Consider the following 24,883-nt stretch of genomic DNA (forward strand, 5'->3'; position numbering starts at 1 on the left):
CCTGTTAATATGCAGTGTAGAATTGAAACTGAAATGATGAGGAGAGAAGGAGTGATGAGTTACTGTCAGAAAAAAATGTGGTAGCACATGGCAGGAAAGCAGGATTGAATGCAGTGCTGTTCCAGAGAATGGGAAAAGAGGAAAAAAGCTGATAGCAGCCAAAATAGGAGAGGAAAAGATTAATGAGAAGTGTCGGCAGGGAGTAGAGTGGAATGGGAGGAAAGCAGCCAGTGACATGAATGTTGTAGCTGGAAGAGCTGATGATGGCACTTCTCTGATCTAGTTTGACAGGCAGTGAGTGTTTTAAAGCATCATTATTTCTTGCTGGCACTCCTCTCTTTAAGGAGTATACATATATATACACACACACACACGTGTATACACATACACAACTACAAAAATAGAAATTATTACTATTTAAATGTATAAATTGCCTCTGCTTGGGCTTTTCAAATTTATTGCAAGTGGGAAAATAGAAACCCATTTTGTTTTCATCAATCATTAGGCTAAAGTGTCACTGACTTTAAAGAGAAGCAGTATTTGGTGTGCTGTATCATGTTTAGAACTTCCCAGTCAATAGGCATGTTCAGGATACTTCAGAGCAGACGAACAATCTTGAGTAAAAACTTCTGAAAGAAGGAATTGAGAGTGTGCCTACTTAGTCTAAATATGTATGTTTACTTTGAACAATGATGAAAACTAAAGTATCATTTAAGAAAATAAGTCAATTTATTCTCCTTGAAAAATACAATTTTATGCTCAGTCAAGAGCTAGGTCTCTTTCACATACCCTTTTTTCATACTTAGGATGAAGTCTTCATTTACAAAAAAACCCAACTCTTTCATTTCATGACTAATGGAACAACTAAAATAATTTTTGTAAGGCAGTGCTCATAAAAAGGAGGTCTGTAAAGCAAATTTTGAATCATTTCCACACTAAGTTTGGATTTTGTGCTCCTTGTAATATGTGTTTATTCTAAAACTCCTCTGTTTTACTTTATTTGGGAAATAAAGGACAGTAAACTTCATGTAACTTTTTGACAAAGTAAGCTTAATCGTCTAAACTTTAAGTTACTTTTTAAGAGAGAATGTTCTGTTAGCGCTTTCATTTTTTTTTTCTTCTGAAAACATAACACAGCAAGTGAGGTAAACAATTTTTATGCTTCTTGCTAGTTGTGTACAATCGTTAAATATGGCAACAAAACTCTTATTTGCTGACTCTACAGTTTTTTTAAAAATTAACATAGTGAAAACGTTGGCAGATTGAAATAAGAAGTGTTACTGAGTGTTACAAATTTAAGACTTTTGCAGTCTAATGTAAATTTATTTTCCTGTGCAAATGTACCTGTCAGTGTGCTAAAAAAAAGCAAAGAAATGCTCATGAGAGAGCCTTGAGGATATATATTTATAAAAGTGCTGACATTTTGAAAGAAGTCAAATACTGTTTGTTTCAAAAGTGTGGTAATAGGTTTGTGTTCAGACAAACCCAGAGCAGTAAGTATATTTTTCCATTCTCAAAACTGTAAGAATTAAGTATGAAAACACACCAAACCACATGCTTACTCATATGGTTCATAGAGCATGTAATAGCTGGCTTTGTCCTTAATAATAGATGGTTATGTAATGCTGAATATATAATCAGTTTTCTTGAAACAGCAGGAATTTTTTGAATGCTTATGTCTTTGTCAGTAAAGCTAAGAAAACAATCTCTTAAAGGGCTCAAACAGCATCTATTTCATCTGATATTAGAATGTGATTGTAAGTACAGCCTCATTTTCACAATAATTATCTTAATAGGTTAAACTTACATTTGAAACATCAATATTTGAGCCTGAAGGAACTTCTCAGCAAAGGTGTAAACAGGCACAGTCAAGTATGAACAATCTGGTTCGGCTCTTGTGGGGAGAAGATAGTACGGACCTTCAACAGGCTATACAAGTTGTGCCTCATATTGTTATGTTCCTCACACTGAAACTGGACTCTGAAACATCTAAGGATGAGGTATGTCGCTAACTAAATAAAACTGAAGATGAAAGGTAATAACTGCCAACAGCAACTGCTATGCCTTTTCATGTTAAAAAAACCCAAAAAGCACCAAAACAACAACAACAAAAAAACCCCACCTTGCTAATCATTTTGAGTAGTCTGTAAAATATCCATTTTCACAGAAATAAGGCCTGGCTTTCCAGGGGAAAAAAATTAGTATCACTGCTGACAAACTCTAATTGGACTTGAAATCACTTCTGCTCTGCTGTATGTCTTTACATAAACAGCAGGCTAGAGGTGTTAACAGACAAAGCAGAGAGAAATTCAGAAGTTCATTATTGTCTCTCAGATGCTCACTGTGATGTTTTCAATACGCCTCTCAAATTTGAACTATGAAATCTGCCTAGTCAAAAAAATTTTCCCCAGCAGGAGCTGTTGGCAGTCCACATATATAATCTGTCTAGCTCCTCCTGTTTTGAAATGCTAATGTGCCTTTTGTTAGAGGGCTCTCGCATGTCTGCTGTTTGCAATCAACTGTTGATTCTTGCTTGGGCAACATTTCTGAGCTACTGAAGTACTTTTCCTTTGTCCCGTAAAGCTTCTTTTCACATCTCTTTCCTTTTTGTGTTCTTCAGAAAAATGTTGCCGGTGTACGTGTAACCCGTTGTAGGTTTGTGTAGATGTTGTTCATGATGTAGCCATAGCTACGAATACTCCACTCAAAACACAGGGACCCAGAACGGTGTGGAGGGCTGAGTTTGGCCTCTTGCCCGATCTGAAAATGACAAAGGGACAAAGTGGACTTCTTGGGAACAAACATTCAGAAAAAAACTCTCCCCCGCCTTCTGTAAATCCTTCTTAGATTTAGCGTAGCGCCCCAGTGATTTTTTATTATCTGGGATGTGGAGACATCAAATGAAGCACAAGTTTTGTCAGTCCCCAGGGACTGGGATGGTGGGACAGTGATGGAGTTGGGGAGCAGAAGAAAGGCATTTTGCTTTCTCTTCCCCGGAATTAATCCTTAGATCAGTCAGCGCTCCATCCCTTCTCTGAGGTGTCTTTATTATTTGTTTATACTATTTTTCAACTGATAGAAGTCGGTGTTGCTCTGTTGGTGATGTGCAATAGAGAACAAGTGTTACAACTACACATAATAGAGTTTAATTTTGTTTTCTAGAGACAGGGCTGGGGAGGAGAACTGTAGAAAATTACATGGTATCATAATATTATGTAAATAATGTGAAGTTTGCAGAGTTAAGTGGTTGAAAGCTAGGAAATGACAGATTTATGGCTACTTGTGCAACTTTAATTCAGCCCTTTTGTACATATACAGCATGACATTGTTGACACAGCAGACATCTGAAAGATGCCTGTATTGTGCAGAGGACAAGATGGACAGGTGAGCGTGTATAATTAAGGCTTATTAGGTGACTATAAATCCAGTACTTCATAGCTCTGGAGTACTTGACTTTGCAATATAAATCATACTCTTAATGTAATATTTTTTTATGGTAATATATGCTGCATTGCATATTACAGCAAGGTGCTAACACTGTAAGCTTTGGTTTGCAGTTCTTTCCGATCCCGTTTAAGAGACTACATTTTTTCATGGGAGGTACCTTCAGCAGAAGTTAGTTTATAGAAGTGTGTCTTATAATTACTACTTTATTTTTTAATGGCATTGCAACTGGGCAAAGTCATTCTGTGCTCTTTTTCCCACCTGTAGGCTGCTTCCATTAAAATATGCGATACTGCAGTATTTTTCTGCTTTGGTATGTCTCTATAATAAAAATTAAAAGAGCTCATTTAACTGTGAATTAAATAAACTTAAGATGCTTTATCAAAGTTCACTTGCATATTCAAAATAGTTCTTTTTTTTCTTCAATTCTAAGTTTGTAGTCCAAGGTTGCTATGTTATGTGGATAGAACAGCTATGGACAATTGCTGTAGACTTAAAGACTAGTGTCTTTTTCTTGGTCACGTAAACTTCATGAAATATTAAAAAAAAATATATTTCAGGGCCTCTGGCTCCTCTTTTGGTAGGTGAATAGATATGCAATGTACTAATAATGTACTTGTTCTCCCTTCATACCACAGACGAATTGCTTCCTGAGAAGTCTTGGCAGTTATGCAGCTCCAGATAGTCTCTAATGTTGAGAGATGCTTTGCTGGTGTAATCAAGGTCTTTATAACATTTCCTAACAAAAGAATGCCACCTTCTTAAAGGCATTTGTCTCTTAATTTCATTTGATGAACAGTAAAGCGACATTTATCCTGTAGATGTACTGTTCCAGATTTAGTTTACAGTAGTATTTCAAATTAGCGGTAAAGTTGTTATACACCTACGCCATACTGCACAATTAATGATCCTTTACTAAGCTGCTTTGCCCATATCCAAAGGAGGCATGGTATGCAGATCACATCCACATAAACAATGGCAGCTAGAACTAGTAACTAATTCTTCCACTTGGGAGCTTTTGGCACCCAAAACCAGAATTAATGAGCTCTAAGACTTGTAAGCTCTTTCTGCTCGACTATTAAAGGAAAGTAGAATTAGAAATCATTTAGGATGTGTGCTTGCATGTGGGGAGTGTCCCATAATGGTTTCACTGAGTAATGCTGATCTTGTCTTCAAGTTTTAGTTCAAGGTAGGTATTACGATCATAACATGTGTTACTTGTACCAGCAAACAACTATAACACCTTTATGTGTTTGAACTGATCTTGGCGATACCATGTCTTAAAAGGAATAGCGTTGATATTCCTCCTACATGATAATGTTACTGGAAGCATGTGTTTAGTGTACTTGCGAAGTAGGTATTACTGAGTAGCTGTTACGATAGCTTGGTTCATACAGACACTGGCTTGTACTTCCTGTAGTGTTTCTCCCTGTTTTTATGATTTCTGAATTAGTCTTTAAGGATACATAGTTGTCCTTCATCTACTGTTTCTTTTTTAATCTCATGTAAGATGCAACTTAAAGCCTCTCTTGTCAGTGCACTGTGTTTGAAGATTACAGGTTTTTAGCTGGTCAGCACTATTTTCACACAGTTTCTTTTAGCTGTTTCTTATGTTGTCAAGACTGCACTAATTTTTTTTTTTTTTGAAGCTTATTTAGGCTCAGTTTGAAAAATTAGTAAAATAAAAATAAAGGGAAGCTGTTTGATAAGCCATTAGTTTAGCTAGTCTGTCCAAGTTTGGGGGTTTTTGGGTTGAGAGAGGGTTTATATTTTTGAAGGAGTGAACTAGTTCTCATTTATTAATTGCATTTTCATTGGCCTATGAACTTGGCCTTGCTTTAAGACAGCTCATCTTGTATAGTGGTATGTGCTGAACCTTGCTAACTCATTAGTATATATGATACAGCTATGACCTTTTGTTACAGTTGTCTTTTCTTTCCCTGGGAAAGTGGACAGATAATTCTCAAATGAATTTTGTGTAAAGGCCCCAGTTCATAGTGAGGAGAAAAAAAGGCTCTTTCTAGCCCTTTGTAGTTCTGTAATTAGAAAATAGCAGGGTTTTTTCCAGCTAAGGGATTGATTCAAGAACAAAATCCTTGTCACTAATGAGTATTTGAAAATAGAGCTAATTAAATTGGATAAGAATGAGGAGTTTGTCAGGTCCTTCTGTAATGAAACTTTACATTCTTTTAATCTTGATGAAGGAAAATTTTCTAACGAGTGTTGGCACTGGCTGGATGTGCTTAGTGACATAAATAGGAAAGTTAATCATGTCTGTGTTTCTTTTGTTTGTAGAAAGATAATTTACTATACCATTTGCATTGGATATGCTTAACACTACATGCATTATTTCTAGCCATCATGATTTGTCAGAAAGCAATAAATCTGGGGGAATTGTATGTTTGCTTATTACTGTATTTTTATGGTTGCTGAAATAATAGAATTTTTTAAATGCTTACATTAAAAATTCATTTTTTAAAAATGGTTAGAAAAAGAAAAATAATTGTCACAAATACTTATCGCTACTGATCTTCATTTTCAAGATGACCTCTTTAAGAGTATGCTGACACAGATGGTCAGAGGTTTGGTGATAAAATTGTTAATGGTGTGTATGTTGTTTGAGCATATACCTCAGTTATATTTTGTGCTATATATGTAAAGCAATTAGGTAGGGTTATATAGAGCAATTGGAGTTTTCGTATTATTATTGTTGGTTTTAAAGAGCTGTATGTTTGATGATGACTTAAATCACAATTTAAATATTGGAAGAACCATACAAATACTGGCTATCTCTTGGAATCAGATCTGTTAACAGTGTACTTCAAGCTGTAAAGTGCAGTGGCCACGCTTTATCATTTTATGTTTCTCCATATAATAATGATCCTAAATAAGTCCTACTTTTCTATAAAATGGAAAAGTTAAAACTGTCAGAAACATTCATGTGCATTTTGGAACTTTCCAGTATGCCCATTCAGACCACTGTTTGTGTTGATACCATGTGAAAGTATATGATAAAAGCCTCAATGTTTTTAAAAAAAAAAAAAAAAAAAGCCAGGAAAAACAATTGTTTTCTGGGGTTTGTTGGGGATTTTTTTTGTGGTTTTGGTTTTGGTTTGCTTAACTAACAGCTAACTTTCTTCACAGCAAGAAATTCTGTATCAGTACCCCATATCAGAAGCATCCCAAAAACTGAAAAGTGTGAGAGGAATATTTCTCACACTATCTGACATACTGGAAAGTGTTACTGGTACCCAGATTATCAGGTAAAAGCATTTGAAATGTAATGTATTACTACTTTTATACATATGTGTACAGAAAACCACATATGGGTCATGCATCAAGCTCTAGACAAAACAAGAGTGACTGTATGTGTTAGGCAGTAATGTTTTAACTAGAACAGCATGCCTGAAGTTGGACTGCTCAGCCTGGATGTACATTGATTTGGGGGAGTTTCGTTGTCATGGGTGGTAATGACTAGGATTCGGTGAAATTTTTTTTAGATCCTTTTTAGATGTCCTAAAAAAGTCCTTATCTAAATTGGGATTCTGTGGCACTGTACTATGGCAGACTGGAAATTCTACAACAGTGTCAATCAAATTAAAAAAAAGAATTAAATATAAAATGTAATTCAGTTAAATTTATGAGTGCCTGCTACTTTTAAATTAATTCTATTTCACATTCAACTTGCAACACCTGGAAGATCTTTATATCCACAGACCAGGACTCTAGTAAGAAGTCTAATAAAAATGACTCCTGAGTTTTTGGAGCAGCATGGGGGTGGTGGACATATGTCAACAGATTATTGAATACTTAAAGGTAGATGATTTTCTGATGGAATAATTAGAACTGAGATAACGAGTATCACTTTTCAGTTTTTTCCCATTGAGAATCAGTATATAAGTTTACATCTCTTGGGGGTGTCGAACAAGATTCTCTTCTGCACATCAGTGCCGTGCGTATCAGACACAAGACCTGAATGGGAATAAAAAAGCCAAATGTAAATGGGATTTCAGGCCTAAGAACACAGAGTGCAAACAGTAGTGAACAGCATTGGCAATAATAAGGAATTCCTCGAAAGGCAAAAGGCCTGTTTAATACATTTAAGTTCGTTTTCCACTGATAAATTTTTCCTTAAAAGGAGTTCTTGAAGTGCTTCTGAATATTTTTTCTTACCAGAAAATTAATACTTGTTAATTTACTTATGTTTACATTTGTTTCTTTTAATTTTTTTTTTTCTCAGACTTTCTGGCATCCTACTATTTTGAGTAAGAAGTTTTAACACTGTGCTTTAACCATGCTTATAACTTTCTAGCTAATAAGTTACTGAAAGTCATGTTGCTGATTTAGTGATCAGTAGGAATGTAGATTGACTCCTTTAGCAGCAGGTGTCAAACACAGGCTCTTGGTCTTGTGCATGTACCAGGATTGTAAGGCAATGCCACACTAATTAGCACTGAGGTATGTTAATTCCTCTTAAATGCTTATGCACTATTAATGGAAATTCTGCCATGTAAAAGCATTTTTGGACATGTCCAGATTTTCAAACACATCCAAAAGACAAATCAATCCATTGTTTGTTCTATACCTATGGTATCATCAGAAAAGCAATACAGAAATCCATGGTAATGTAGATTCACCTTTCCTGTTAAGGTTCTCAATTTCCCATTTTTGAGTTTTAAAAATATAAAAGCACTTCTGCTGGTCTCTGTGGACTGTCTCATGTCTTCAAAAAATATGCTAGATAATCCCCAGCTCTCCTATGAAGCTTTTTCTATCAGAAGAGTAAATTATGATTGTTGTGTCTCCATGTGACTGTGTGTCTTTTGGGACGGGGATGTTTATTTCTTTGTAGTTAATTGCATTATAAATATATAATTTGTTTTGTTTGGAAAGCACTTTTGGTTACATGAAGGATTGAAATTTTTTGGTGACCTGTGGAAATACTAAGGTATTTCTTAACTAAAGAAATTACAGTGTTTTATTCAGTACCGTCAATTTTACAGTATGAGTGAATCAGTGAAGTAAGTTAATCATGGAGCCATATCCTAAAAATTTACATTCTTGAATCTTTCAAGCTTAAAATAAAGTTACTCTTTTTTTTACTTTGCAGCAGTGTTATTTTGTTACTTAAAATTTCTAGCATGATAGCAAGAACAGTGGGGTTTTGCTATAAATTTAGTGTTTGAGATATTTACAGACCTTGGTTTTATCAGCAATCAGTACATTTAATCTGATAATCTGGTACATAATGTATGGTTTACTGCTAACTAGAACATTGGGTCTAACTCTGTTTCATATTCTAATCCACTCTGTGGTTCAAATGAAAGTTCTCTCTGTCTTTTTGTGGAGCTTTGTAGAGCAATTTTCTATACAAAGGAGATGGAATGAGAGCTCAAGCTTGTTTATCACTCAAGTAATATGTTCAAATACCTCTTGAGCTTGTTTTCAAAACATGTGTGGAGTCTTTTTAAAAGATTTTGTGAGTAATTACTATGTTCGGAACCTTCATTAGTAACTCTGGTTACCTCACTGTGATCTGAAATGGCATTCACTTTCTAAGTTGATTGTATTAAAAGCTAGGCAGGAAGACCTTTAAATAGCATCTGGATCATTCCAAAGATGACTGCAGAGCTTCAGTAGCTGTTTGTCCTTTATATACTTGAAAACGTTGTTACTACTGGCCTGATCTGTTTGGGATAGAAATCAGAGAGTCTTTGAGTTCTGTAATAATTAATATAATTACCAAGCCCAGTTGCATGCATGTGATTATACATAAGCTTAAGATTTTGCATATAAAATACATATCATTCTGGCTTATAATGGTGGTCTTTTATGACTTCGTAGTGTTAACAGAAGTACTTCTGGTTTAATTTTTCTAGTTCTTCCCTTTTCTTATGTGGAAAACTGGTTCAAGTTGTTTACTGGAAAGAATCTGACAAGTTGCTTGTAATTGGCCTTCCTGAAGAAAAGTGAGTTTCAAATAAAATGCTTTGTTTTTCTTTTAATTTAATTTTGTTTCCTATTATGTGTCCTCAAGTTGTACTCTATTAAAAAGCAAGAAAGGGAGGGCTTACAGTGTACTCTCTTTACTATAACTAGTCTCTATGCCTGTGATTCCACTTTTTTGATTGATTTTGTTTGCATCTTTTTTATATCCATTGTTACAGTTTCTTTTTAATTTCCTCTGAAGGCAATAAGGTCTTATTAGATCTCAGAAATACATATAGGCTAGAAAACAGTAACTTTGTGTTTGGTAAAGTCAGGTCCTGATTAGAGACTACTGAATAACAGCAGTAATATTATGTATTTATGGGTTCTCAGAGGACTTTTTTTTCCCAGCTTTACTACTGTCTGTGTCATCATGGCAGTCCGATGAAGAATTTTTTTTTCTGTTTGTTTGCAGTATATCACTACTTAAGAATAGGGCTCTTCAAAAGATGCCTAGGCTTAATCATAGTAAAGATGTTATAAACATAGCTGTACATTTGAATTGTTCTTTTTTTTAGTGTGCCACTTGCTCAGCTGAGGAACATGATTGAAGATGTTGTCAGGACCTTGAAATTTATGTACGGTTCTCTAGACAGGTGAGTTCTTTCAAAAGTATTTTCTTTTTAGTCACTAATTTTTCACTGATGCTCACTGAAAAAGACCGCTAGTAGCATTAATGTTTACATGGAATTTCTTTGCATGTTCCTGTACACTTGTATAAGAAACAGAATTCTGTTCTTGCCTTTTTGTTTCAGTTGTAACACTAGTAAGACTCTCTTAAACAGTCCTTGTTACTTCAGGAAGTTTTGTCCTTGATTAGGTTAAATCATTCACATAATCTAAGGCACTGTCCATGTCAACAGCACTCTGCAAATGTTATCCTTTGTGTTAAAGCACCATTTGTACAGCGTACGTATAAATTGGTGTTACATTTTTCATAAAGTAAACACTCCAGACTTCTCAACTTTATTTGGCAGAGTGACTGTCTTTCTCTGCGTTTGGAAATCACCCAGAAAACTTTCAGTCTGACTGTAACCTAAATAAAATTGCCAAGGTAGGCTGTTCATATGCTTGCATCTGATTCAGGGTTAAAGTGTGTATGCCATAAAGAAAAACAATAATCTTAATTTCCAAAAGGATGAAGCTGATCATTGTCTCATCTTAAGTTGCTCTAAGACATCTACTATAATACTATACTGCTTTAGTTTTTTCTTTGTTTGTAGGTACTGCCTGGATATTAGCCTAGTGGGTTTTTTCACGTTTAAAATGAATGTTAAGAAAAAAAATCCAAATGTAGTATCATGCTGTAAAGAGACTTCTATAGCACAGAGGGTTATATAAACAAGCTACAAGTTTCTTGATGTTTTTCTAACTTGGAGCTCATGTTTGTTCAGTGCTTTTTGCCAGGTGGAAAATGTTTCTCGCCTGGATCATTTTTTCAACCTGTTCTTCCAGCGTGCGCTTCAGCCTGCAAGACTCAAGTCAAATGCCAGCCCCAGTGCTCAGCACTATGATACCTGCAGTGCGTTATTCTTAGACAATCTCCCAGGCTTGCGCTGGCTGACGTTGCCTCAGGAAATCAAGGTAATGTCATTTTCAGATCTCTCCAGAAAAACTTGTATATGAGAGGCCAGAAAATTGATGCAGGTATCTTCTGCTGCTGCAGTGTCATTTACATAAGCACTTTGCTCATCCCAGACCACCCATTTTCCTACAGGATCCTTTATTTAGGTTTGGAACTACACAATCAGTCCTACAGGAAACAGATTGCTATTATGAGTGTAGTTTGGTGACTTTAGAGAACGTGATGACAAAGGAATTAAAATTTATTTAAAATATATATGCACGCGCGCACACACATCTCTACTAGCATATGCAGTAGGGAAAGCAGCTGCTGGTACGTAGGTTTATATTTGAGTTTGACCATTTAAGCATTTGTCCAGGTAGAAAATATTACTCCAGAAGCCCATGTGTAATTTGTAATTTAGGAGAGTTATAAATGGCCATCGCAGAATCAAAATAAATATCCATGTGTCGTTTGTTTGACACTATACAGGTAGAGCTTTTCTGCACCATTTCACTGTGTCTGGTTACCTCCCAATTTGAAATTGAGTTGTGTTTTAAGCAGTAGTAAGACAAAAGCTAGATCACAGTAAAAAAATCATAGCTTTAAGTCTTAAACCTCATTTTCATGACTTTAAGAAGTTAAAATAGGGATCATTAGGATAATTATTAGTAAAGTAATATTTTTAAAATAAAAATAATAGATGTTATATATGTGTGACACATCATCCCTGATAAGTGTTCTCTGAAGTGGTTTTTCATATACACTATAGAATTGATGTTATTAGACCAAAATACATAAAGATGGTATTTCTCCAATTTGAAACAATTGTAACAATTTCTGCACAAGAGAAAACAATCCCAAGGAGAGTTCAGCAGTGGAGTTGTAAGACCAACACATATTTCATTTATTCAGAAATATATGGTGTTATTTAGAATTATGTATTTATTTGACTTACACAAAATGAAAACAATTCAGATTGAGTCTGTGACAGGGGTTACAACTAGAAAAACTTTGGCTTACTGGGTGGCAGATTCTGTAACATAGTTCCACCACAGTTTGGCTCTGCATAGATAAGCAAGTCCTAGCTGTGCTGTACAGTAGTTGGCAGACAAGCTTATTATAATACCTTTTATTAATGTAGTAGGTCTGCAAAGTGAACAGGGTACAACCTCAGCTAATGCAGGGGAAAACTTTTATGAAATTACATTTAGCTAAAAAGCTGATAATTGTGTCTTACGTACAGAAAATTTCTTTGAAATGTTTTTTCTCATATGGTTCTCTTTCTGTTATGCTATCCAGATCATCTTTCAATCTCTTTTTTTTTTAAGCTCCTGTGTTAATTATGCTGGCAAATGTATTCTTTAATAACACAACTGTGTATACATTTGTTCAGAAACAAAGCAGAAGACTTCCCTTACTCATTCAAAGGGCTTGTAGTTTCCAGGTTTTTTTCTGTTTTCATGTTACAGTTTTGTTATGAAGTGATTTAGCATCACTGCCCAAGGGTTATGTGTTCCACATAAAGCATTGCTAGAACATGTTTTTTTAGGTTCAGGTGTAGATAACTGGCTCTTGCTAGGTGTAGTTTGCAGCTTTATTTGCAATTATACTGGAAGTACAGAAATCAATGTACTTTCAAGACCTGGTGATCATGAAATGATTGCTTTTAAGTTTTTCATCAGAAAGACCTTCTGGGACTTCATAGTCCCAGAATAGAAATAGATAAAAGATAAAATAGATAAAAGGTCTCCTTTTTTGTTTCTTCTTCAAATTTTTTTTCCTCCTCCATCCTCCAGCCCCCATTTCCTCTGTTTTCTTAAATGAAAAGCTCTAGTCTTGGAAGGTGGTACAGTCCACTTGGATAAATAAAGCATCCCCAAGAAATTATTTTGTAGAGCACTAGTGCAAAAATTTAAGCAGGGCTCAAGGGCGCTCTCATGGCTTTTTTTTCTTCTTCCAATTTCTGTAATCTCATCAGTATTAATAGTTGTTATTCCCTTGTAGGTTTTATTAATGCTTCTTATTTTAATCCTATAGAGGTAGGTTTTTTCCTAATGAGGTTTTTAGCCTCTTAGCAAAATAAGATTAAAAATGAGGCTTCTTCACTTTATTTGTAGTGACTTGGTATAGCATCCATCTCGCCTTCTTTTAGAGCTATGATAAAAATGACTACGGTTGAGGTTCTAATCCTGAACTCTTCCTATTATTTAATGGGAAAAATCTGGTACTTTAATAGTAATTCAACTGCCCAACTTCAGCTGTTTACTTTAGTATTAGATGAATCATGCCTCAGGACTCCTGTGGCTTCATCTGCATTACCTGAAGTGAAAGGACTAGCTCAAATAGAGAATATCTACACTGTAGGTATTTAATGAAATGCAGTCTCATTCAAAGAACTAAACACATGACTAAGTAGCTAATTACTATTTAAATCTGCTGGCCTTTAATGAGACAGACATATTGTAAAATTGGACCTCTTTTTGTATTTAGAGCACTCATTTGACATATAAAAACTCTTAATATCTTTTATTTCAGTTGAGAAGGTAATTTTCCATACAGTGCATATACTTAAATTGCAATTTGGTAATATAGTATATATTGTCCTTCATTGAAGATGTGTTAGATACCGGGCATTGTAGTAAGGCACAATGGACCCTTTAGATTATCAGTCATTTCACTTCAGGGCCTAAAGTAGATGAAAGACAGATTCACTGCATTTTCATTTTCCATCCTCTTGAACATTAGTGAATCTAGGATTCGTTTTTGCCTTTGTGATTTTTAAATATTTTTAGCTCCACTACTAGGAAGTTATTTTCCATATCATGTGAAGAGTTGTTAGCATATTGTATTTGAGTCAATAGGTGTATGGCAGTTTTTCTTCCTGTGAAATCTTGTAAAAAAATGTTGCATTAAGATGGAATAATGCTTAGAATATGGTAGTCTTGTCATGGTAGAGTTTGTTTTTTAATGAGTATTTGCCATGACTTAATGTAAAGGAAACAGCTGGGAAGTTTTAAACTGAGATTTTTCTTTCATGGGTAGACCCAAAATATTTGTAAGCTTGTAGATAACATAATTAAGGCTACTTTTAATTATTAGACAATGATTCTAATCTGAGCTGACCATAAACTCCATAATCCACACTTACTTCATCAGCAACAACAACAGAAATTAACATTGTATGCACTGGAAGTAAAGAGGCGATACGATGGAAAATGGAAAGTGCTTCTCAGAATGGCTCCGCAGAAGACCTGAGTTTAGATGTTCAAAATGACCTTGCTCCTGCAGAGGCATATACTTTAATTTATAGGGTCTTCATTTGAGGATAATATTAACTAAGACTTTTCTGGTTTTCTTATTTTTATGTTTAGTAAGATCTCATGTACAATTTTCATAGAAGTGTGTTTGGAGGGGAAGGGATGAAGTGGTCAGTCTTTCAGCTTTACTGTTGATGGGGTTTGCAGAATTATTTCGGGTTTACTACTATTCAGTAATAAAAGTTGCCACGGACATTGCAAGCTATGCATCAGTCAGTGCTGTTCATTACCAAACACATTTCTGCTTGCTGGTGTGGCCTTCTCTCTCTTCTCCCCGTAATATGAATTGTCTTTTCTTTCATCTTTAATAGCAGACTGATAATGATTTAGTTCTTTCCACCTTCACCCATAGTATATGTCTAGATACATTTTTGCTAAATGTGCTTGAGGCCAATGTGTTTGTGACGATTTTAGTCAGACTTCTGCTTTATAATACATATCTATGAACAGGCTGGTATATATATTTTAGCTACATATGTACATATTTGTGGAGTGTCTCAGCAAAGTTTCTTGCATGTCCTAACTCCAGAGCTAAATCTACTATCCAGGTAGAAAATGCAAAGGTGCACACATAGTCCTGTAACACTCACTTGCAAAATCCATGCTCCATAACTGAAGGGAATAAAACATTTATGCAACATATAGTTGTAGAATATGGTCAGTCAGAAACCTTATATATATCTCATTTTTTCCTATCCAGGGAATGACACTTTTTTCTTGTACTATTTGGTGATAAACTTTTTTTTTCCTCCATGCTTTTTTCTTTTCTTTCAAGTTTGTGTAGAGACTCTGTGATGCTTTGTTCTCTAGTTTAGCTTGCAGGTTGTTTCTTTCTTGAAAAATTGTAGGTTTTAAAGGTATTTAGCAAACAACGTAGTTGATATTAATGATACAGACACTGCTTTCCATACATTTTCCAGAAAAAAATTGTTGCCACTGCAGGTGAAATTTCCAGTTAAGTTTGAAGATATTTATATCCTATAAGGAATATAAAACTAAAAATATCAATTCTTTGTTGGGAAGAAAGCCATTTAAATTTTAACTGGGGAAAAGCTGAGAGACTGGTTAGTTGTTGACTGCCAGCAGCCTCACTGACGTTTCTCTGAAAAACTGTATGTATTTCAATTAGAGGCAGCCTGTTAATACAGCCCAAGAAGTTTGTAATGATGAGGTTTAGATTCTTTTCATTAAGTAGCACATTTATGTCATGAACTTCAGTATCTAGTACCATGTTCTTTAAAAGAAAGTATTTTTAGTAAAACATACTAACCAACAGCTCCTGTAATTAGAGAAATAAGCAAGCTTAAAGTGGTTTCCATAGAACAAAGATAATGTGTGAGAAAGTTTTGCCGATTTCCATAGAGAGAAAAACTAAATCCATGGTGAAAAAGATTTTTCTAATAACTCAGCTGGATATGGTAGCTTTCCAGATTTCAGAGTTGTCTCTAGCCTTCACGGGGTAATCTCTAGGCCTCATGTTTTAAAGCATGCTGAAAGTAAGAGTGACATCTCCTTTATACCGAACAGTGGACTCAGCAGGCACACAAGCAGAGAAATTCTACAGTTTCAAAAAGAGGGAAGTACACAGCAATTAAGAAGGATTTTTCTTTAATTGGATGAATTGAGGTGTTCTTGATATTTGATATTACCACTGAAAAGTATGTGCAAATTTTTGACCATTCACTTCGTACTTGTGAATCCCAATCTTCTGAGCTAGAGCAAACTATGCTGCTATTGTAAGTTCATATGTGGGAATCTCTATTAAAATGCACTATTTCGATATTTCAGATGGAAGTTGACACAGCACTGAGTGATCTAGAAGCGGCTGACTTTGCAGAGCTGGTAAAAGTTTTATTTTTGTTGTTTGCATTGCACGGTATCTCTTTGCCTTGGTGTCATGGAGTTTGAAAAAGCACTAATTCCACACTCCGCTTTTTTTAATCAAGTGGGAGTCAAAGTAAAGGTATACTGTATTACTCTTAAGATGGCTCAATTTTACCCATTCTGTTTATCCTGAATTTTCCTCCATGATTAACACTAGAACTGTATTATCCTATAGTATTAGTCACTGAAAACCCATGATTTACTGTAATTTAAGTCCATGTGATGTCTACAAGGACACTCTGATTTCAACATAGCTGATTGTTTTTACATTTCTTTTTTTCATATAGAAAACTCTCTCCTTCCTAAGGAATTGTGAATAAACCTGAAAACTTCTATGGAGCACTGAGAATTTAATTTTCCAGTTTACAGAAACCAATTACAAGTTATGCATATTTTTAATACTGATAAAGGAGGAAATAGTAATTCACTTATATATCACTTGCTATGCATGCTCTTCACTGCGCTGTATAGGACAGTGAGGTGTTAACATTGAAATTTCAGTTTTAATTTCTAATGAAAGAGCTGTCTTAAACTCATGTTCCAGAACAGTTATTTTTAAATTCTTTTCTTTATAGATATATTATAATTGAGCATAAAAATAACTTGTTTTGATCACATATTTAGCGTAGCAATTTGGGACATACATATTCTTAATTACAAAAGACATTTAATGATTCTTAAAACCTAAAATACAAGTTAGGAAGACATATAGTCCATCTTGCAAATGAATTAAAAAAAAATTACTGTACTAAACAACCTGGATGATTACTTACAGAAAGCATTGTCTACAAGTTGCAGTTTATTGCACAGAAATTGATTGTACTCACTTCATTTAAAATAAGCTATATCCAACTAAAGATAGTGTTACTAATCTGAGAGCACTGAGCATCTAAATTAAAACATCAATGACTGGGTATATTTTGGGTAAAATGTCAAATACTGGAAAAAATGCTTTGACTTGGAAGTTTTACTCTAGGAGGGCCTCTGGTGCCAGTAGTTATGCTTCAGCTACTTTGCTGTTAAGAACGCTGAGAATTAGCATATCCCAACAAAGTAGTTTTCGGACAGATAAGAACTAAACAGGAAATTTGTTATTTTGAGATGAAAATTGTTAGAGAAAATGGTAGTGACATGAAAATCAATAATAGAGGCTAAAAACTTGGTATTTCACTTAACCGGTCAGTATTAACTGCTGTACTGATAATAAGAAGTGGTCAAAAATGGACGGATCAAATAAGATATTGATTACAATTGACTGGAATTAGTTTACTTGGATTTGGTCAATAAAATAACAATTTTGAATTAAAAATTATACCATGCTTTTTTTCCCTACAGTCTGAAGATTATTACGACATGAGAAGATTATATATGATCATGGGCTCTTGTCTCTTCTACAAGGTAGTATTAGTGATTAAGGCCTAAAGATTAGGAAAATGCATCTGGAAATCTAACCTAGTCATGGAGTAACTCTTTTCAGAAACTCACAAATATGAAAAAAAAGTATGATTGCTTAAAATGTGTATTTCTAGTAACAGACCTAAAACTCAAACACCGTAACAGAAAAAATTGATGCCAGGAAGTGATATGTACTATATGATTAGTAAGAACAAAATACTTGTTGGAAACTGTCTTATGGGAATTTTGCTATGTATGATCCAAGGTTTGAAGAGAGACAGTAATAAGAGTCAATTCCAGTGAGACTGTTTGATACTCTAATAGAAATTTTTTTGTTCATTGCTATTTTTTAAGAAAGAGAATAGGTGATCTATCTTTAATCTGTCTTCAAATGAAAGACTTGAGAAATTGGATTGACATCGGCCTCATTTGTAAATGTGTTTATTAAATATAGACAGTGTATTCAACGGTATAAAGAAGGAGGAAGATAACAGCCTTTGCTTTAAGGAAGCTTACATTTTAAGGATTTTTGTCATGCAATTGTTCTTTATGCTGGTAGTGTTATGAGACTAAACTTAGCACAAACGGCACTACAAAGTATCTGCCATGACAGTGCTTTAACTGTAATGCCCTTAGTGCTAGAAACACTGTTCTACTAAGTATCTTTGGAAATGTTATTAATTCCAGTGAAAGCTCAGTATTTTTGGTAGGCAGGAAATGAGAATTAAAGCACCTTAACTCTGTAGCTGTTTTAGGTGTTAAAGGTGTTAAAGCAATGCATTTCCCAGCTTGCCTCTGATAATTTGCATATATGCAAATATGCATATGTGCTGATGTATTATTTGTTTATATTTCAGTATTTTTATTCTTCAGATGTGGTGCAGAAGCTCAGTGTTAGCTGTTGTACAACCGTATACCAAAAAGACAGTCTCTGGGCAGAAAACTTACAATCTGAATGCATGTAGAGCATGGATATCTCTATATGTAAGGTACTCTTAAGTGATAAGTGTTGGTGTTGTATTTCTTACTGAATGCACTTCCTTTTCTGTGTTTAATTAAGGGTTACTTGATTGGTAATCACTTGCCAAAGGAAGATCTTATTGATATAGGTTTATATTGTCGGCACTATTGTCTGTTACCCTTGGCAGCAGAACAGAAGATTGGTCAGTTAGTGATATGGCGGGAAGTATTTCCACATCACCATATCCAGCCATGTGAAGCTTCAAGTTTTACAGGATACAGGGAACCTGAAGCAAGATACTTTTTACTGATAGTTGGCTTGGTAAGTTAACATTTCCAGTACGCCCCTTCTCTTCTGCTCCGTTTTGCTGTTGTGTGTTGCCTATTGTTAAGACCAAAACTTTCCATGCATTTTATTTAGTAATTTTACAAAATACTCATATTAGAGCTGTTTCAGTGGGTGGAATTTCTCAGAGTAGCATTATTTATACATTTGTAAAGCTTGCAAGTTTATGTAAGAATTTGCGTTACTTTTATGCCTTTTCACTTCTGTTGAAGATGTTTTTATTTTCATCATCTTGTGTTTTTAGACGATTTCAGAAATGAGGGGTTTTTTTAATTGTGGACTTTTTTAAAGCAAACAACTAATGACTATGTAAATGATAGCTTGATTAAATAACATGATAACAGATCTCCTTGGACGTGACTTGATTAGAAAAAAAATTAGTAACTCCTCTGGAGATGAGAAAGGAATGTTGAATATAGTGCTGTATTTTGCCCAAGTATCAGATGAGATATAAATACAATACAGCACATACTGTATATTAAACCAAAGGCTAATGTTGCTACCTCCATGTTTACAGAGACACTTTATGCTGTGTGTCCTGCTAGAAGCAGGAGGCTGTGCATCAAAAGCTGTTGGGAATCCAGGACCAGACTGTATATATGTAGATCAGGTCAAAGCCACTATACTTCAATTGGAAGGAATAGATGCCAGCATAGAGGAAAGGCTAGATTCTCCTTCCATTCCACCTTTATCTTGTGCTGACTGGTTCCTTCCTGCAACACGTGACAAACTGGAGAGCTTGACCACCTCACCCATCCTAAGTAAGCTACAAAGTACTTCCAAATCATTAACCACTCCAGCAAGCAAAAGGACCCTGTTTGGTGACTCTTCCTTAATGACACGTAAGCCAAGCCCTGTGAGAAACAGTGGAGGACCTGACTACGGGAGTGAAGGTCCTGCGGAAGAGGAAAGCAGTAATCCACAGTCTGTAGTGGATCAGGTCTGAGAACAAAGACAAAGAGAATTCAGAAGATTCTGGTGGGCTTGGGGGAGGTGGCAATTCTTTTAAAAACTCACTCAAGTACCTTTTTTTTTTGTTTTTTTAAAAGCATACTATAAAAGACTAAATGTAAGAGCCCCTGAATTTAGTAGAAAATAATTCTATTGCCTTGGGATGCTTTGGGTCAGTCTCAGAGCCATCATCCTTTTTTATTTTATCGTTGCTTGTAAATATTTGGTTTTTTTCACATGGCTAAAGGGGGCACAACTGTGATGGAATCAGCAGAAATAATTGGAGAATATCCCCAAAATAATAATGGGGTAAACATAAATGAGAACTAATTACTGTACAGTTGTACAACTGCTTCTAAACCGTTTTAGTCTAAAATAGCCTATGAAATATATTTATTTAAGTTGATGCAACTGTTTGGGCCTTTCAAAAAATGCTACATTATCTTCTTCTAAGTAGGCGATTAGTTGGTTTGATTCTGTTCTTTTGTTAGCTGTTTTCTCTGTTCGTCTGTCTGCTTGTTTTTCAGGCCACTAGAAAAAAGCATACCCTACCAAATCCATTTCATTTAGGAAGCCTCAAAAAGAACCTTTCAGAGAAAGATACAGAACTTCTTAATGCTATCAAGTAAGAAATTTTTTTATTAGGTATTTCATTTTTAAGGCCATATGTGGATCAAGTTCCTGCATAATTTTACTCGAACCAAAACTTCCCTATGCAAGGATTCTGAAAATTGAAGCTCTTAAATGGAGAGATTAATTAGAAAAGACCACCATTTCTCAAGAATATGTCAGTAGAATATATGCACATCCCACATATATGTGACCGTGGAAGTTCAAATAAAAGAGGTTTTGGACCATACCTATACGTTACGCCTCCCTGGTATATCTGGGTAGGTGTAGAATGGACAAAGAAGCCATGATCTTCCCAGTTCCCACTTGTTGCTTGTGACAGCACAGCCTGCTCTGGTGTTTTCTTTGAGCTCTAAAGAAAGCTCTCCTTCCACCTCCCCAAGCTTTAGCTTTTATTTCTCCTTTCCTTTTACTTTCTTTGGTGAGAATTTTTGAGTACACAAGTGCAACAATAGGGCTTTTGTTTGGTTTCTTTTTTTTTTTTTTAATTATTAACAGTCCAAATTAGCAGGATTTTCGTGGTGTAGGAGTAGGCGCCTTTTGAATGTCTGTATCTGTTTTTGTACTCTGCTGTAGCTACCAGAAAAACAATTCTGTCTTAAGAAACAAAAGTATATGTTGTTTAACTGAGACTTTTTTCAAAAGTATTTTGATATTAATTCTCCTGTTTTTTTAAGGTTGACATCTGGTCCTGAGAATACCCTCTTCCACTATCTATCTTTGGAAACAATGCAAGGAATCTTTATTACTCCAACTCACAAAGAAGTAGCACAGCTCGGTGGCTCCATCCACCCTCAGTTAATTGAGAATTTCTATCGTTGCTGTCTTTCAATTCGCTCCATTTTTCAGCAGTCCATGAGGAAAGAAGTATGGAAGCTTTGTTTTCTGTTTTTCTATTTACATTCTCAACTCAGTATTTCAAGATTGTTTTCACTTCATTATTTAAATAGTTCACTAGCAGGTGTATTTGCACATGTGTGGTTGTTTTGAAAGTTCCTGATATTTTTACTTTTATGGGCAGGTTCTTTCTCAGACCATCCAGGTATGCATGCAATTATGGTATGTTCTCCTACCAAAAATGCCCTCAAAATACATACTCGGCGTCTCCAATATAGTATTTTCTTACTGTGCTACCAAAGGTGCTTATACATTTGCCATCCACTAATGTCTGTAATCATTTGTTCATGTGGATATCCGTCTAGAAGAAGACTGGCTATAATGATCGATTCCTTTTCATTATGCTGCCAGACCTCTTGGATTTTAGATTAGGTGGGATGCCAGAATAGGTAAGGCTTTTTCCCTTTACAAAGATACCAATTCAAGCCTTGCTTCTAGACTTGGGCTGAAGCCTGATCCCAGCTGCCAGAGCTTTATGTGGGTACTTGGCATTCAGATTAGACTTAAAAATGCTGACAGATGTCAGCAACTGTACTGCCTTGTGTTTGATTAAAAATTTCTGTTTACTCCAAACGATCCATCTGGAGTAAGGCAGGAGTAGTAATGCAGAAATCTAAACAATAGGTATAAGAATCAATTTACAAGATACTCCATTCAGATCAGACATTTTATGTTCAGTGCCACTGTATTTTACTAAAAGTCTGGTTTGTTAATTGCACAGTTGATTTTTGTTGATGTGAACCGAATTAGGATAACACTTCCTCTCTGCTAATTTTATGACCTGTTTAGTCCTTTTGGAAAAGAGAAATAATTAACTATAAACCTAAGTGGAATACTGTCTATCAGTTGCATTTTTTTAGATCCTGAAGTGACAGTCCAAGTGAATTAAATGAGAAATGGGAAATAGCAGTAGAAATTGAATGAATGGAGTTTGCAAATAACAGTATAATTTTTCTTAATGTTTTCTTGAACTTACCGAAAAAATCGCTTCTCGTTAGACCGATGTGCCGTGCAAATCATCTGGGAATTTTTAAGTGTTATAAAAATAGGTTCATTTGGTGGATTGTTCTGTCAATGTCATGTGACGCTGAGGTTTGGCTGAGTAGGACTTTGGCAATGAATCATGTATTTTGGGCACTTCTGTTGGGAGATGTAGAAACCCAAAAGCAAGCAGAGAGAATATGCAAGTATTTCTTACCAGGTTGCCTTTGGTTACAACTGTTAAATAGACAGTTTATAGTTCACACCAAAAGTGAAAAAAGAAACCATTCACCTGTTAGGTGTAGCTCATAAAAAGTGAAGGACTCACGCTTGGAAGTCAAAACTTGTGTTTTGGTCACAGCGAGCTCAGCACGTGATTTTTCTGGCTTCTTCAGACGCAAGTATGCTAGGCAGCAGCTGGGTTCGTTCTGCTCTGAAAATCAGAAATACTAGTTGAACTTGTGCTGCCTAACAAAGTTTGTCTTTTAGATAAATTTGGGGTAGTTTTTGCATGTTGGCTCCAACAATTAATGCTAAAATTGGCAGGCTGCATTATGGCATGAGGAAAACGAAAAAGAATGAGTAGAGGTTTTCCTTTTTGATAGTACGTGACAAAAAAGTAAATATAGAAATGTACTCTTAATAATGCTTATTCTTTGACATCAGCTAAATACCGTTATAGTTTAGGATTCAGAGAATTGCACCAATAATGCAAAATTACTGTAAACTGATCAATAATTAATTTTGCCTCACTTTTTGATAACTGAAAATTCACGATTCAACTTCTAAATGTGTACAGAAATTTTAATAAATTTTACATTGATCAAAAATAAGCCCTGTAGTTTTAAACCCTAAAATATATGTCACTGTATGTAATAAGCAGCTGTGGGCTCATTTTCTTCATCATCATCTTAGTATTTTCTTACTCTTAAAATCAGAAGTTTTAATGCGTATGGAAGTACAGACTCTCATAGTTCTACCAAATATCCCCTCTTAATACATAATTTTTCTTGAGTATTTTCAACATCATGTAAGATGTGCTAAAATATAAACAAATGTCAGCTTGGAAATTGCATGATAAGGACCAAATTTTTTTTGGTGGGGAAGATTAATTAGACCGAATACTAACATACCCCTTAAGTCTTTTTCAGTAGCAGTATTAGAAAGAACAGGTTTTGAAACAATTTTGTGTACTAAGGAAAGATACAGGAAGGGTTAAATCGTCTATTGTGAAATTTTTTCCACTCTATGAACTAGCAGTAGTTTAGAATATGCTTTATGAATTTAATCCAAAGCATGTTTAGGGAAGTTCGAAAGACATTTTCTCAGGCAAGTATTAGGCAGTGTTTTGGTTTTTTTTTCCTCGTGCTAAGGTGCATTTTACTTTTTCTTCTACCATTTTTGAGAAATCGAGATATTCGTGACAATGTGACCACCTTTTCGAGACCTTCAGCTTCCACATCTTCAATGTTGTAGGCTGATTGAAAGATGTGGTTTATGCTGCTGCGTATGGCAGACAGAAGTTCTGTGAGATTTTTTTTTTCAATAAAACCTTTTATTTCTCATTCTCAGATCCTGTAATTAGAAGTTTCACTTACAGAGCCAGAGATGCCCTGGCTTAACAACTGTCTAAAGACAGATTTGTTTCAAAGGGATTTTTACTCTTGTTTGCATAATCTCATCTCACTTCTCATGCTTTAAATCTTTTTTTTTCTTTTTTAAGCTTGTTTTTTTTTCATTATTACATAGAAGTTTACAAAAGAGTACTAAGGTTCCTTTGACTTCAATGGGAGAAAAGTTAAACTCATGACAAACCCTTTCAAAATTCCTCCTGTGTTTAACTCTGTGTTCATTCCAGTCTTTTTCCCCTCGTATTTCTGGTGAAAAATACCACGGGGTTTTTTGGATTTACAGGACTGTTGAGCACCAAGACAGAGTGAAGAGAGAAAAGTAGTTTTTGTGCATACAGTTTGATCCTCACCAGGAGTTCAGTTAGAAACACCTGGAACTTTTACAAGGTTTATTCAAAAGCTCAGTGCAAAACACAGCCCTAAAAACTCAATGAAACACACGAAAATGTCTTTATCTTCTATACCTCTTATGCACTTACACTAAGTAAGAGCGAGAAAACTCTAAGCAAAGTGTTTCAACTCTTGATTTCCAAAAATAAATTCCTGCATGGCCAAGCTTATTCATAGGCTTTTACTATCACAGTTCTGAATTAGGAAGGCACACAGTGAAAGATGAGAGCTTTAGCTGTTTTAACACACGTTTTTAAGGAAGCTGTATGATCTCATATGTCTTATTAGAGAAATAGTGTTCAACTAGAAGGAGAAAAAAAAAAAGTGTCAAAAAAGGGAGCAGGTGTCTACCTCCAGATTGTACAACAATGGAAAAGCCTGTTGATGCCAAAGTAACAAAACTGGGGAAAAGCATCATGTAAGCAAATTGGTTGTATCTTCTAAGTCTGGCTTTTTGATAGGTATATCATTGATCCAAGATTCCTGAAGAAATCACATACTT

At 35.0% G+C, this 24,883-nt stretch overlaps 1 protein-coding gene across 1 annotated transcript in view; it reads left to right on the forward strand.

Annotated features, from left to right (window-relative positions):
- INTU (inturned planar cell polarity protein) overlaps positions 1–24,883 on the forward strand; it is a gene marked incomplete at both ends in the record, with an annotated part of 47,182 nt that overhangs the window by 21,378 nt on the left and 921 nt on the right. The window contains 11 exons of the mRNA XM_081999520.1: positions 1,797–2,000; positions 6,589–6,707; positions 9,324–9,413; positions 9,951–10,028; positions 10,827–11,016; positions 16,105–16,158; positions 17,536–17,598; positions 18,656–18,877; positions 19,419–19,841; positions 20,380–20,477; positions 21,160–21,349. Of these exons, the coding sequence (XP_081855646.1) occupies positions 1,797–2,000; positions 6,589–6,707; positions 9,324–9,413; positions 9,951–10,028; positions 10,827–11,016; positions 16,105–16,158; positions 17,536–17,598; positions 18,656–18,877; positions 19,419–19,841; positions 20,380–20,477; positions 21,160–21,349 (1,731 nt within the window). The remainder of the gene's footprint in view (positions 1–1,796; positions 2,001–6,588; positions 6,708–9,323; positions 9,414–9,950; positions 10,029–10,826; positions 11,017–16,104; positions 16,159–17,535; positions 17,599–18,655; positions 18,878–19,418; positions 19,842–20,379; positions 20,478–21,159; positions 21,350–24,883) is intronic.

The sequence above is a fragment of the Phaethon aethereus genome (genome assembly GCF_964289735.1).
Source record: "Phaethon aethereus genome assembly, chromosome: 4".
NCBI lineage: Eukaryota > Metazoa > Chordata > Aves > Phaethontiformes > Phaethontidae > Phaethon > Phaethon aethereus.